General features: G+C 37.8%; 1 protein-coding gene across 2 annotated transcripts in view; it reads right to left on the bottom strand.

Annotated features, from left to right (window-relative positions):
• The window catches only part of LACTB2 (lactamase beta 2), a 51494-nt gene that overhangs the window by 9067 nt on the left and 28918 nt on the right, over nt 1–13509 (bottom strand). Inside the window, exons 4-7 of one of the 2 annotated variants that reach the window (XM_087420438.1) lie at nt 6377–6555; nt 4343–4491; nt 1366–1447; nt 623–710 (exon numbers count right to left, since the gene is read on the bottom strand). In XM_087420438.1, coding sequence (XP_087276564.1) covers nt 667–710; nt 1366–1447; nt 4343–4491; nt 6377–6555 — 454 coding nt within the window. In that variant the 3' untranslated portion in view covers nt 623–666. Of the gene's footprint in view, nt 1–182; nt 711–1365; nt 1448–4342; nt 4492–6376; nt 6556–13509 lie in introns of those variants that run through there. The other variant, XM_004436269.3, reaches the window with a different exon arrangement.

The raw sequence follows: 13509 nt of genomic DNA, 5'->3' as shown, positions 1-13509 counted from the left end.
ATGACTTTATATACTAAAACATAAACTTGGAAAGTAAGTTGGTTATACTAATGGATTAAAGAAATAATTATTTATTATATAATGGCTTTAACTGGGAACTTAATATTTTTTGATTACCAAAAGCTGATGTGCATAAATCATTTGTGTGATACCATTATAAGAAAATATACATGATACAGAGCTTTAGAGCTAATAGATAATCATGACATAATTGATAGAAACATGAAACCAAAGCTGTTATCTACATATACAGAAAGGGTTGTAGAAAAGGAAGGATTACATAGAAACCTGTGCTGTGAAGTGAAGCAGCTAGAGAAAACAGTATTACTGGCCCACTGGTAATAGATAACTGATCTCCAAGAATAACATCTAGTTTAAATTACATAAATCTTAACATTTTTAAAGTAACCATTTTACTTAATCTATTGAAAGTGGATACAATGTTGGATTCTGAATTTTTGGTAAAATGTGGTAAGACCAGGTTAAATAAATAAGCTATATTTTAGATGTGAAATGTAATTTATATATTTTAGAATAATTATGACATTATTTTAAAGTATATCTAGGATTATTTTCAATGCTTTACACTCTATGTTCTCTGTAAATAATTAAGAAAACATACCATTCTCTAAAAACAAAACAACAAAAGCTTGCATTAATCTAACACTAAAGATTAGCTTTCCATTTCTTGTCAGGATCCGTGTTGCTAGCTGTGGAAAGAAAATTAGAGAGTAAAAATTTAACAACAGATAGGCAAATTCACTGGATTTTAAGTTATCTTGTGGCTAGAAAAGGCATTCATTCCTAAAATAATTTTGCTGCTCAATATAGAGTTGGTATTTTTTTTGTACGTATAAAAACATTGCTGAAGCTTCTACATAAAATTCAACCTTTGATCCTCTCAATTTTAAGGGTTAAACTGCTATAAGGATTATTAATTTGATGAATTAATCTAACATTTGTAAACAATTACAGAATTACTGCTTTAATATCTGTGTTTACTACCTTTACTACTGCTAAAACCTTTAGCTGTTCTCAAATCTTCTACATGTAAAATTCTTCATGGTCTTGTGGTTTGGGAGAAGAGAAGCCACCTTCCTGCTACACGCCTTTGACTGTTATTTTGGTGGCTGAGGACTGGAACCCTACGCAAGATTCTAATTCCTGTGGGAGCTTTTGCTTCCAATTCCTGGTCCACTGGCCTTTCACTACTAACCCTTCCTAGTGCCTGTCTCTCCAACTTACAGTGATATTCAAGGGAGAACTCTGATGGGTGTTATTTTTCCTAAAGGGAAACTAGTTTGTTTGTAAAAAAATATTTTAAATGCTGGTAATAAAAGAATTAAAATTTGGAAGTATACTTACATATTTTTCCTTCTTTTTCTAATTTTTTCAAATGCAGCAAGAGATTACGTTCAGCCATTTTATATAAATACTCAGGAGTATTCTAAAAGAAAAACCAGAGTGAAAGAAAACATTTCTTTTTTAACAAAGAACAGAGTTAATCCTTTTGAAGCTTTTAAGGAAAAAATGCAACCAAAAAAGAAAATTTTAACTTAAATACATTTTTATATAGTAATAACCAAAATGATTTCACCTTGTACATGTCCTGCGTTAGGGCTGCTATATTCTTATATACATTCCTATAGATAAAGCAGACTGTAAGCTCCATAAAAGTATATTTTCTTCACTACTGGACATCCAGTGCTTAGCATAATGGCACACAGTAGGAACTCAATATTTTATGAATTAATGAATAAATAAATGTCAAAATTTTCTAGATGGTTTTGACAATGCTACAGACAGTTGGCCCTGTGGTTTATTTATTAGGTTACATGCTATCTCACCTCTCTTCTCATTTAGTTTTCATCCTGGATATTCTTCCTTGGACTTCTCTTAAACACTGATGTTTACAATGAGTTGTATCATTGACTCTCTTCTCTTTTTACTCAACCAACTCGCCACAGCAATATCACGCATTAATGATTCCCAAATATAAACCTCCAACCCCAAACTCTCCCTTAAGCTCTAGTACCACACACTATATCCACCCATGTGATCTTCTAGATCACTTTATGTGACTTCCCTGCCTAAGATCCTTGGGTGGTCATTCCCAGATTATTGGCAAAAGCTCTAATTTTTTAGCACGGCAATCAAGGCCTCCCAGGATCTGATCATGCCTGCCTTTCCTGCCTTATTTCCTGGGGCTCCCTTCTTGCCCATCCACATACACATTCTGTGCTCCAGTCATATGCAGTTTTTTTGTGGGTGTACAAACACGCACAATGCTCTTTTATTACTCCCAGCATTTGAATACATCTTTCCTCCCATCTAGAATGACTTTCTTTCTCCTATTATCTGGCCTGGGAAAGCTTACTCTTTCTTCAAGATTCAATTAAATGATTAAGCTTCCGAAGCTTTTCCAGACAAGCCTCATTACCCTGCATCTTCATCAGGTAGAATTCATTCCTCCTTCCTTTATACCCTGACATACTGTGTCAGGGCCTTGGAGGAAGCTTGGTGTGACAGAAAAAACAAGAGTTGAATATCTGACATCTGACATTTGAGTATGTGACATCTGCTAGTTGCATGCCCTTGGAAAAGTTACTTAGCTCACACTTTCTGAGTCTGTTTTTAATCTATTAAATTGGAATAATAGTATCTTTATGTAGTGAAAATCTGAGGTTTCTGAATTAAGTACCTCAAATTACATTTGTAAATGTAAAGCATTTAGTACAGCATCTAGCACATAATAACGTGCTAAGAAAATGGAAGCTATTAGGATAGAGTCAGTATTACAAGGATCTGCTGAACATGTCTGTCTTCACTACACTATGAGTCCTTTGGGGGCAGGGATCTGTAGTCATCCTTGCACCACTGCACCTAGTCCAGTGTATGGTGCATGAAAGGCATTCAGTAGATGTTTGCTGAATGAATAAATTCCTCTATAATACCTAACGCGATTCTACATGCGAGGAGGCACTTCACACATATACACGGTGAGTACAACTCTGAATACACAATGAATATACCTCTGAATGCAGAACCAGCATTTTTTGAGTCATAGGCAGTTGCTTGATGACTCATCTGTGAGGGTTATTACAGAGTTCTGCTGTCTGTACTTAGGTGAGAAAAAATAAGTCCAAGGTACCAATGTAAAGTCTAGAGTGGCTATACTCTAGTATTATGAAGAAATGAACTCTTTTACAGAATTTAAATATTTATATTACCCTTTTACCAATGGCACTTATTATCTTTACCCATTTTAACCATTCATCCCTCCCTTTTGAAATAAAGCACACTGAATACGATTTGACCGTGTTTTGATGACTTAGGCCTCTGGGACATTAAGGTCCTTTACTGACTGTAACTGGCCCCAGGTACCTTCTCAAGCTCAGCTTTAGTTACACTCTCATGTACCTTATGGCTGCACAGGTTGTGTGAGAGGGAGTCTTTAAACCCAGCTAATCTTATTCCAAAGCCTACATTCTTCACCTCTAAGCTATACTGCCACCTACACAGCGATATCTAATAAACATTTGCTAAAAAACTGAATTACACTAATTGATTGCCACATAGTGTTGTCATATAGTGATGTGCTCAGAGGCCACTGAGGGGAGGGGTTCCTTCTCTATATACCACATTATTCTCCTCATGTTCTCTTACATGTCCGCTTTCCTTTTTCTCCATCATTAGGCACTGCTACTACTTCTCACTGCTGTTATCCCAACATCTGTCTCTAGCAGATTATCCCTTCTCACTTGCTACAGGCTAGGACAGATAATCAAGACGGTTAGAATAATACATAAATTAGGGCCGGCCCCACGGCTTGGTGGTTAAGTGCTTGCGCTCTGCTGCTGGCGGCCTGGGTTCAGATCCCAGGCGCACACCGACGCACCACTTCTCCGGCCATGCTGAGGCCGCATCCCACATACAGCAACTAGAAGAATGTGCAGCTATGACATACAACTAACTACTGTGGCTTTGGGGGGAGAAAATAAAATAAATAAAATCTTTAAAAAAAAAAAAAAAAGAATAATACATAAATCATTATAAAACTTAATCATCAGGCTGTTCGTAACAGTCTCTACTACAGAGTGAAGTATATAAGGTTTAATCACGGCTCAGAATGGTTATTTTTGTTCTCCAGGACAGTTTTTGTTTGTTTAACTTATATGTTCTAGAAAGTTGAGATGGCTGGTCTCAAATCTACACAAGTGGAACTACTTATAAAATTAACAGACTTATTCTGTTCTAGGATGTGGTAAGTTTACCATATCCATAGTCTATTAAAATATTATTCTAATAAAATTGAGCTATGTACAAATAAAACAAAAATTACCTTGTAAATATTTTTTACAAGCTCCGCCACTGTAAATGATTTTTCAAAGTTCTCACTAAATGTTGTAAGAATTTGCTGTTCTCGCATATTTCTGTGAGAAATGTATTGCAGAATTTTAGCTTCAGCATTATGGATTACTGGGCCATGTCCTGAATTAGAATAATTATGAAAATTATTTCAACCAGATAAAACATATTAAGTACAATGAAGTTAATTTGCTCTATTTAGAAATAATTCATATGATATATTGCAAAAGCGCACTAAATACACACAAAATATGAATTATTTGGATAACTATACAGGTATAAGAGATTTGAGAATTATATAAAATAAAATCTATATAAAAGGTTATTGGGTACATTAAAAAATATAAAATAAAAATTTAACAATAAAAATATAGCAATAAAAACAGTAACCACAACAGTAACGATAGGTGATATTTATGGAGTGCTCATTATTTGCCTGGCACTGCTCTAAATGCTTAATATACATTATTCTTACAAGAATCCTATGAGGTAGGTACTCTTAATATCCTCCTTTTACAGCACAAATTGAGGTGCTGGGAGGGTGAATGACCTGCCCACAGTTACCCAGCTGAGAAGGGGAGGAGCTGGGACTCTGACTCAGGAGCTTGACCCCCTCTATGCTCCTAACCACTATGCTGCACTTATGCATAAAGATTGAAAAGGGGAACATAAAAAGTAGCTTCATGTAAGTGAGCAAGAGCTATTCAAGTTCACAAGAACCACAGAAGAACTTGAAGAATCTTATGTATAAGCGAGTAATTCAGAAATATTGACAACCCAGATCAAGTTATATTGAAATTTACTTGCTCTTTAAGACAGTGCAAATTAATGTATTATACGAGTCTGCAAGAGAGATGTTTGAAATGTCCAGAAGCAGGCTAACCTATTACCACATAAAGAGTGCGGGCTTTGGTTAGAATAGCTCTGTGGCTAGGAAAGTCTCTGAAGCTCTGAGCCTGCTTCTCCAGCTGTGCCACGAGGATGCCGCTGCCCACCTGGCTGGGTTTTTGTGAAGGCGACAGCTGTAAAGGTCCCTGCATAGCACTTGACAGGCAGCGGGCCTGAATATAGGGTAGTATGACTACAGAACGTAATTTACATATAAGCTCCTGCTGTGCTCATAAGCCAGTACACTGATTCACTGAAGCAAACACACCAAGAACCTTTACTAGGCAGTCTCTCATTAGCTTTGCTTGAATGCAAGTGCATCAAACACCTACTCTCTTCTCTTTAAAAATAGCTGTCAGCTTTCATTCCTTTATGTCATAATATTAACCCAAATACCCAGCTCCACTGTACGTTTCCTATGCCCTCAGCAGTAGAAACTCATGAGACAATAAAAGGGCACTGAACACATTGTATTTACAGATCTTTTCATAGCTCTTTGGTTAGGAACAAGTTAGAAGGACTTAAAAAATTAAGTAACCTAGTCTCTTTTTCCTTCTGGGCCCTCTTGTTGGGTCCTGTATGTTTCTTAGCTTTTCAGATGGAGGGGAGATTCATACCGCAGAACAGTGCAGTGATAACAACAGGTTTCTTTTTCTAGAGAATCAAAATAAATATATAATTTTATAATTGATATGGAAGCTATTGATATTTCAATAGTGTGAGTCAAAAAACTAAAGGTCAGAGGTCAAATGTTACCCAAGGTTTCATGGCTAAAATGGGATCCACAATATAAATCAAGTTAACAAAACTGAAGATAGCTTATGGAATGAAAAAATCTTCTTGTTCCAATGTAAGTTTATTTCCTTTGTTTAATAGTTCTATTAATAGCTATATAGATGTTAAAAAATAACCCTCATATCTTTATAAAGGTTATTAATATAACTCTCGGTCTTCTTTTTAATTGCGTGGCTGGACAAGACTTAGAGGTATAATTTAAAGAAGTAGTTTATATGTAACTCTTCAATGCTGAAAACACAGATTACACACACACAGAAAAAACAAAATGAGCCTTCATCATTATTTGACACATAGTTTTTGCTGGATTTAAAAAATTACCTACCTGGATATATGATATCAGCTTTGATTTTCAATAACTCTTTTAGGGAGTTCATATAATCATAGAGGTCTTCAAATACAGTTGTTCCTTCCCCTAGAATGCAATCTCCAGAAAAGAGAGCATTTTCCTCTTCTAAAAGTAGAGCCATATGATCATCAGTGTGGCCAGGTGTGTATATAACTCTGGTTAGAAGAAGAAACAGTAACAATTATGAACTCGTAGGATTAGAAGAAATTTTGAGAAGTAAATTATTCTCTATCCTTATCTCTGGACAAGATACAAATAACGTCAATGAGTTTCTAAAAAGCTACTTTTTCTCTTGTGGCCCACTGAAAATTACCATCAGAAAATTCGCTCCTTCAACTAAATCAAATTATTCACTCTGAAGTGCAAATTTAATACTTCTTCTATCTTTTTTTCTTATTTAATAAGTAATAAGCACTGACTACAACAAATTTGGAAAACAGAAAAGGAAAGTACTTAAAGGAGATGAAAATCACCAATCATTCCACTACTCAGAGACAGTGTTTTTATTATCTAACAATATACATTTTTTCATTTTTCTTTGCATATATATATTTTACAATACACTTTATAGCAAGACTATGAGAAAAAAGCACTTTCATATGTTGCTGGTGGGAGAACAAACTGGTACAGCCCATATGGAGGAGAATTTGGAATTTTCCAACAAAATTACGTATGCATTAAACCCTCTGACCCATGAATCCCACTGTTATAAATTTACCCTGAAAATACACTTTCACAAATACAAAAATTATGTACAAATTATTCATTGAATTATTTGTAATCACAAAATATTAGGAACAACCCAGATGCCCATCCATAGAACACTATGGATAAATTATGCAGCCATCAAAAAGAATGATGAAGATCTCTATGAACTGATATGGAGTAATTTGCAGGATATACTGTCAAGTGATAAAAAGCAAAGCACAAAAGAGTGTTCATAGTATGCTCTTTTATACAGAAAGATGAGGAAATAAAAACATATATGTATATATTTCCTTATTTTTGCACAAAGAAAATCAGGAAGACTAAATCAAAAACAAATGAATACAGCTGCCTATAGCGGGTAGGCAGGTGGGGTGTAGGGAACAGAGGTGCAAGCAAGACTGCTCTGATTAGAATTTTTTACTAGTTTTAACTTTTAAGCTACGTATTTTATATATTCTAAACTTAAAATTAAACAAAAAACAAGATAAAAGAAAACCTTAATATTCAATACAGAAAGAAGTGAATCTTACTGTACACTAGATAGATAACACAGCCATACTAAAAAATGAATTGAAATAACTTTTAAATACAATACTAAGCCTGTACATCCTTAACAGAGTACATCTTAAGATCAAAAGAATTGCAGAGGACGGTGTTAAGATGGTGGCGAGGGCAGACTCTGAACTCACCTCCTCCCAAGGACACAGCAAATTTACAACTATTTGAACAATTACCCCTGAGAGAGAACTGAAAACTGGATGAAAAGAACCTCCACAACAAGGGACAGTGCTAAAGTGGAAGAGGCAGAAATTCTTTTCTGGAGAGAAAAAAGCCACCTTTGTGAGCCACAGTGCTTCACGGCCAGCTGGGGGCAATCCTAAGGTACGAAGCCTTCCCTGGGGGAGCTGGGAATCTGAGTGGGGGAACGTTACTGCCAGAAGCAGCTTTTGGACTCAGCAAAACCGAGAAGAATGTCATAATATCTGGCTTTGCTGGCTACTAACAATAATGGGGAATACCCCCAGAAAAGCTACTGGGCATAAGGGGAAAAAACCCTGCTCTTCAAGGGCCTATGCAGAAATTCACCTGTTTCAGAAACCAACCTAAAATCACCAGAAAGAAAGGTGCACCATCCTTTGGTGAAAAGAGATTCACCTGAGAGGTTCTGGGTGCATCTTGGTGAAGGGTGAGACCTCTCCAGGGACTGAGACATTGGCGGCAGCCATTATTGTGATGTAGTACATGTGTGCTAACACAGATGCTGGCAGAAGCCATTGGAGTTCTTGCCCTGGCCTGTTGTCCAGGGTCCGCCCCACCCACTAGAGCACTGACTTAGTCCAGCTCAGCCAGGGCAGGCAGCCTGCCCTAGGGACAGGCCCTACCCAACAGCAAGCCTTAGGGCAACTTGTGGTCCTACATAGGCAGGGTGCCTGGAACCTCTGAGCCGGGCAAGTGGGTCTGCCTCTGTGGGGCAGGGCGTGCGTGAAGAGCGGGTGGAGTGTGTGGGGCCTCTGCAGTGTGGTGACTGGGTCTGCTTCAGTGGGTCGGGGCGTGCACACGGGGCAGGACTGTATTGATTGGGTGTGTGGCCCTGTGGGCGGTGGGGCCTGACAGCTGCAGCAGACTTGTGCTTCTCAAACAGCCACATAAGGGATCGGTCCCACCTTCCAAAGCCTGAAACAATTGGGTGCTCCCATGCCTGGGGCCAGCCCCACCCAGCTGCAATACTGACAGCTGACAACAGCCTTGCAGGCCAGAGGCCTACAGCAATTGTAAGCCCCTGAGCCTAGCAACCAGCCACACTGCGGGCATACTCACTTAACAGAAAAACTGCAAGAGGAATGTGCTATTAGACCTTGCAGCCAACTGTGCTGGGGCTCCCCACACCTGATAAAGTGACTGAAGGGTCCATAGCAGCCACAGACAGCTGAGTATTACAACCAGCTGGCCAGGGGGACAGCCTAGCCTCCCCAGGCACCTGCAGCAAGAGCAAGTCTGCCACAACAGAAGGACATATGAAGCCCACACAGAGGACACTCCTGGAACATTTGGAACTGGTGACAAGAGGGAAGCACACTGCTGGGCCTTATAAGGCATCACTTATATAAGGTCACCTCTCCAAGATCAGGAGACATAGCTGACCTACCTAATACACAGATATAAGCACAGAGAAAGAGGCAAAATGAGGAGACAAAAGAATACGTTCAAAGTAAGGCAACATGACAAAACCCCAGAAAAAGAACTAAATGAAACAAAAGTAAACAATCTACCTGACAGAGAGTTCAAACAAAAAGTCATAAAGATGCTTACTGATCTTGGGAGAAGAATGGATGAACTCAGTAAGACCTTCAACAAAGAACTGGAAAATATAAAAAAGAAACAATCAGCAATGAAGAATACAATACTGGAAATAAAAAATTCACTAGAGGGACTCCATAGCAGAGTAGAGGATACAGAAGAATGGATCAGCGAGCTGGACGAAAGACTAGAGGAAATCACCCAAGCTGAACAGATAAAAGAAAAAAGAATCAAAAAGAATGAAGACACCCTAAGGGACCTCTGGGACAACATAAAGCACACTAACATCCATGCTATAGGTGTCCCAGAAGGAGAAGAGAGAGATAAAGGGGCAGAGAATCTATTTGAAGAAATAATAGCTGAAAACTTTCCTAACCTAAGGAAGGGAACAAACATCGAGGTACAGGAAGCACAGAGAGCACCAAACAAGATCAACCCAAAGAGGCCCACACCAAGACACATCATAATCAAAAATGTAAAGAATTAAAGATAAAGAGAGAATCCTAAAAGCCACAAGAGAAAGACAACAAGTTACATACAAAGGAAACCCCATGAGACTATCAGCTGACTTCTCAGCAGAAACCTTACAGGCTAGAAGGGAGTGGCGTGATATATTCAAAGTGCTGAAAAGAAAAAACCTACAGCCAAGAATACTCTACCCGGCAAGGTTATCATTCAAAATGGAAGGAGAGGTAAAGAGTTTCCCAGACAAGCAAAAAGGAAAGGAGTTTATCACTAAGAAACCAGCCTTACAAGAAATGTTAAAGGGACTTATTCAAGAGGGAAAGAGAAGACCACAAATAGGAATAAGAAAATTACCAAAAAAAAAAAAAAAAAAAAGACCAATAAAATCACTGGTAAAGGCAGCAGATCAACCACCTATAAAGATAATGTGAAGGTCAAAAGACAAAAGTACTAAAATTATCTATTTCCATGATAAGAGGGTAATGGATACAAATGCAGAAAGCAAGAGGTTAGATATGATACCAAAAACATAAAATGTGGGAGGAGGGGAGTAAAGACTAGAGCTTTTAGCAAGATGTCAAACTAAAGAGACCATCAACTTAATATAGACTGCTATATATGTAGGTTATTATATATGAACCTCATGGTAATCACAAACCAGGAATCTATAATAAATACACAAAAAATTAAGACAAAGGAACCCAAACATAATACTAAAGAAAGCCATCAAACCACAAGGGAAGAGAACAAGAGAAGAAGAAAGGAACAGAGAAGAACTAATAAAACACCTAGAAAAAAAGTAACAAAATGGCAGTAAGTACATACCTATCAATAGCTACTTTAAATGTCAATGGATTAAATGCTCCAATCAAAAGGCATAGGGTGACTGACTGAATAAAAACACAAGACCCATATATATGTTGCATACGGGAGACACAATTCAGACCTAAAGTCACTCACAAACTGAAAGTGAAGGGACGGAAAAAGATACTCCAAGCAAATGGCAATGAAAAGAAAGCTGGGGTAGCAATACTTATCTCAGACAAATAGACTTTAAAACAAAAATTGTAACAAGAGACAAAGAAGGGCACTAAATAATGATACAGGGAACAATGCAACAAGAGGATATAACACTTGTAAATATCTACGCACCCAACATAGGAGCACCTAAATATATAAAGCAATTATTAACAGACGTAAAAGGAGTGGTAGACAGTAACACAATAATAGTAGGGGACTTTTAACACTCCACTTACACCAATGGATAGATCATCCTAACAGAAGATCAATAAGGAAACACTGGCGTTAAAAGACACATTAGACCAGATGGGCTTAGTAGATATAGACAGAATATTCCATCCCAAAACCACAGAATACATATTCTTTTCAAATGCACATGGAACATTCTCCAGGACTGATCACATATTAGGCCACAAAACAAGTCTCAACAAATTTAAGAAGACTGAAATCATACCAAGCATCTTTTCTGACTACAGGAGGAAATATGGAAAAGCCACAAATATGTGGAGATTTAACAAAATGCTACTGAACAATGATTGGGTTAATGAAGAAATCAAAAAATACCTAGAGACAAATGAAAGTATGACATGCCAAAATTTACAGGATACAGCAAAAGCAGTTCTAAGTGGGAAGTTGACAGCAAAAGAGGCCTACCTCAACAAACAAGAAAAATCTCAAACGATTTAACATTGCACCTAAAGGAGCTGGAAAAAAAAGAACAAAGCCCAAATCAGTAGAGGGAAAGAAATAATAAAAATCAGAGGAGACAGGGGCCGGCCTGGTGGCGTAGTGGTTAAGTGTGCTGCAGCCGCCCAGGGTTCAGATCCTGGGCGCGCACTGACACACCGCTTGTCAAGCCATGCTGTGGTGGCATCCCATATAAAGTGGAGGAAGATGGGCAGGGATGCTAGCCCAGGGCCAGTCTTCCTCAGCAAAAAGAGAAGGATTGGCAACAGATGTTAGTTCAGGGCTAATCTTCCTCACACACACACAAAAAAAATCAGAGTAGAAATAAATGAAATAGAGACCTAAAAAAGAATAGAAAAAAATCAATGAAAGTAACAGCTGGTTCTTTGAAAGGATAAACAAAACTGACAAACATTTAGCTAGACTCACAAAGAAAAAAAGAGAAGGCTCAAATAAATAAAATCAGAACTGAATGAGGAGAAATTACAATGGACACCTCAGAAATCCAAAAGATTATAAGAGAATACTATGAAAAGTTATATGCCAACAAAGTGGCTAATCTAGAAGAAATGGATAAATTCTTAGAACCACAAAATCTCCCAAAACCAAATCAAGAAAAACTAGGGAATTTGAATAGACCAATCAATCACCAGTAAGGAGATCCAAACAGTAATCAAAAACCTCCCAAAAATTTAAGTCCAGGACCAGATGGCTTCCCTGGTGAATTCTACCAAACATTCAAAGAAGACTTAAGACCTATCCTTCTCAAACTCTTCCAAAAAATTGAAGAGGAGGGGAAGCTTCCAAACTCATTCTACAAAACCAACATTACCCTGATACCAAAACCAGACAAGGACAACACAAAAAAAGAAAATTACAGACCAATATCACTGATGAACATCGATGCAAAAATCCTCAACAACATACTAGCAAATCAAATACAACAATACATTAAAAAGATCACACACCATGATCAAGTGGGATTTATTCCAGGAACACAGGGATGGTTCAACATCCACAAATCAATCAACATGATACACCACATTAACAAAATGAAGAATAAAAATCACATGATCATCTCAATAGATACAGAGAAAGCATTTGACAAGATACAGCATCCCTTTATGATAAAAACTCTGAATAAAATGGGTATAGAAGGAAAGTACCTCAACATAATAAAGGCCATATATGACAAACCCACAGCTAAGATCATTCTCCATGGAGAAAAACTGAAAGCTATCCCTGTAAGAACAGGAACCAGACAAGGATGCCCACTTTCACCACTCCTATTTAACATAGTACTGGAAGTCCTAGCCAGAGCAATCAGGCAAGAAAAAGAAATAAAAGGGATCCAAGTCAGAATGGAAGAAGTGAAACCGTCACTATATGCAGATGACATGATTTTATATATAGAAAACCCTAAACAACCCACCAAAAAACTTTTTAGAAGTAATAAATGAATAGGGTAAAGCTGCAGGGTACAAAATCAACATACAAAAATCAGTTGTGTTTCCATACACTAACAACAAAGCAGCAGAAAGAGAAATTAAGAAGCTGATCCCGGGCTGGCCCCGTGGCTTAGCAGTTAAGTGCGTGTGCTCCGCTACTGGTGGCCCGGGTTCGGATCCCGGGCACGCACCGACGCACGGCTTCTCTGGCCATGCTGAGGCCGCGTCCCACATACAGCAACTAGAAGGATGTGCAACTATGACATACAACTATCTACTGGGGCTTTGGGGAAAAAAAAAAAGGAGGAGGATTGGCAAGAGATGTTAGCTCAGAGCCGGTCTTCCTCAGCGAAAAGAGGAGGATTAGCATGGATGTTAGCTCAGGGTTGATCTTCTTCACCAAAAAAAAAAGAGAAGCTGATCCCATTTACAATTGCAACAAAAAGAATAAAATACTTAGGAATAAATGTTAACCAAAGAGGT

This window comes from Ceratotherium simum, chromosome 31 (genome assembly GCF_057802395.1).
Source record: "Ceratotherium simum simum isolate JZ-2026a chromosome 31, ASM5780239v1, whole genome shotgun sequence".
In the NCBI taxonomy this organism is placed as follows: Eukaryota; Metazoa; Chordata; class Mammalia; order Perissodactyla; family Rhinocerotidae; genus Ceratotherium; species Ceratotherium simum.
Note: the sequence above shows the minus strand (reverse complement) of the source record. Positions and strands in the feature narration are given on the sequence as shown.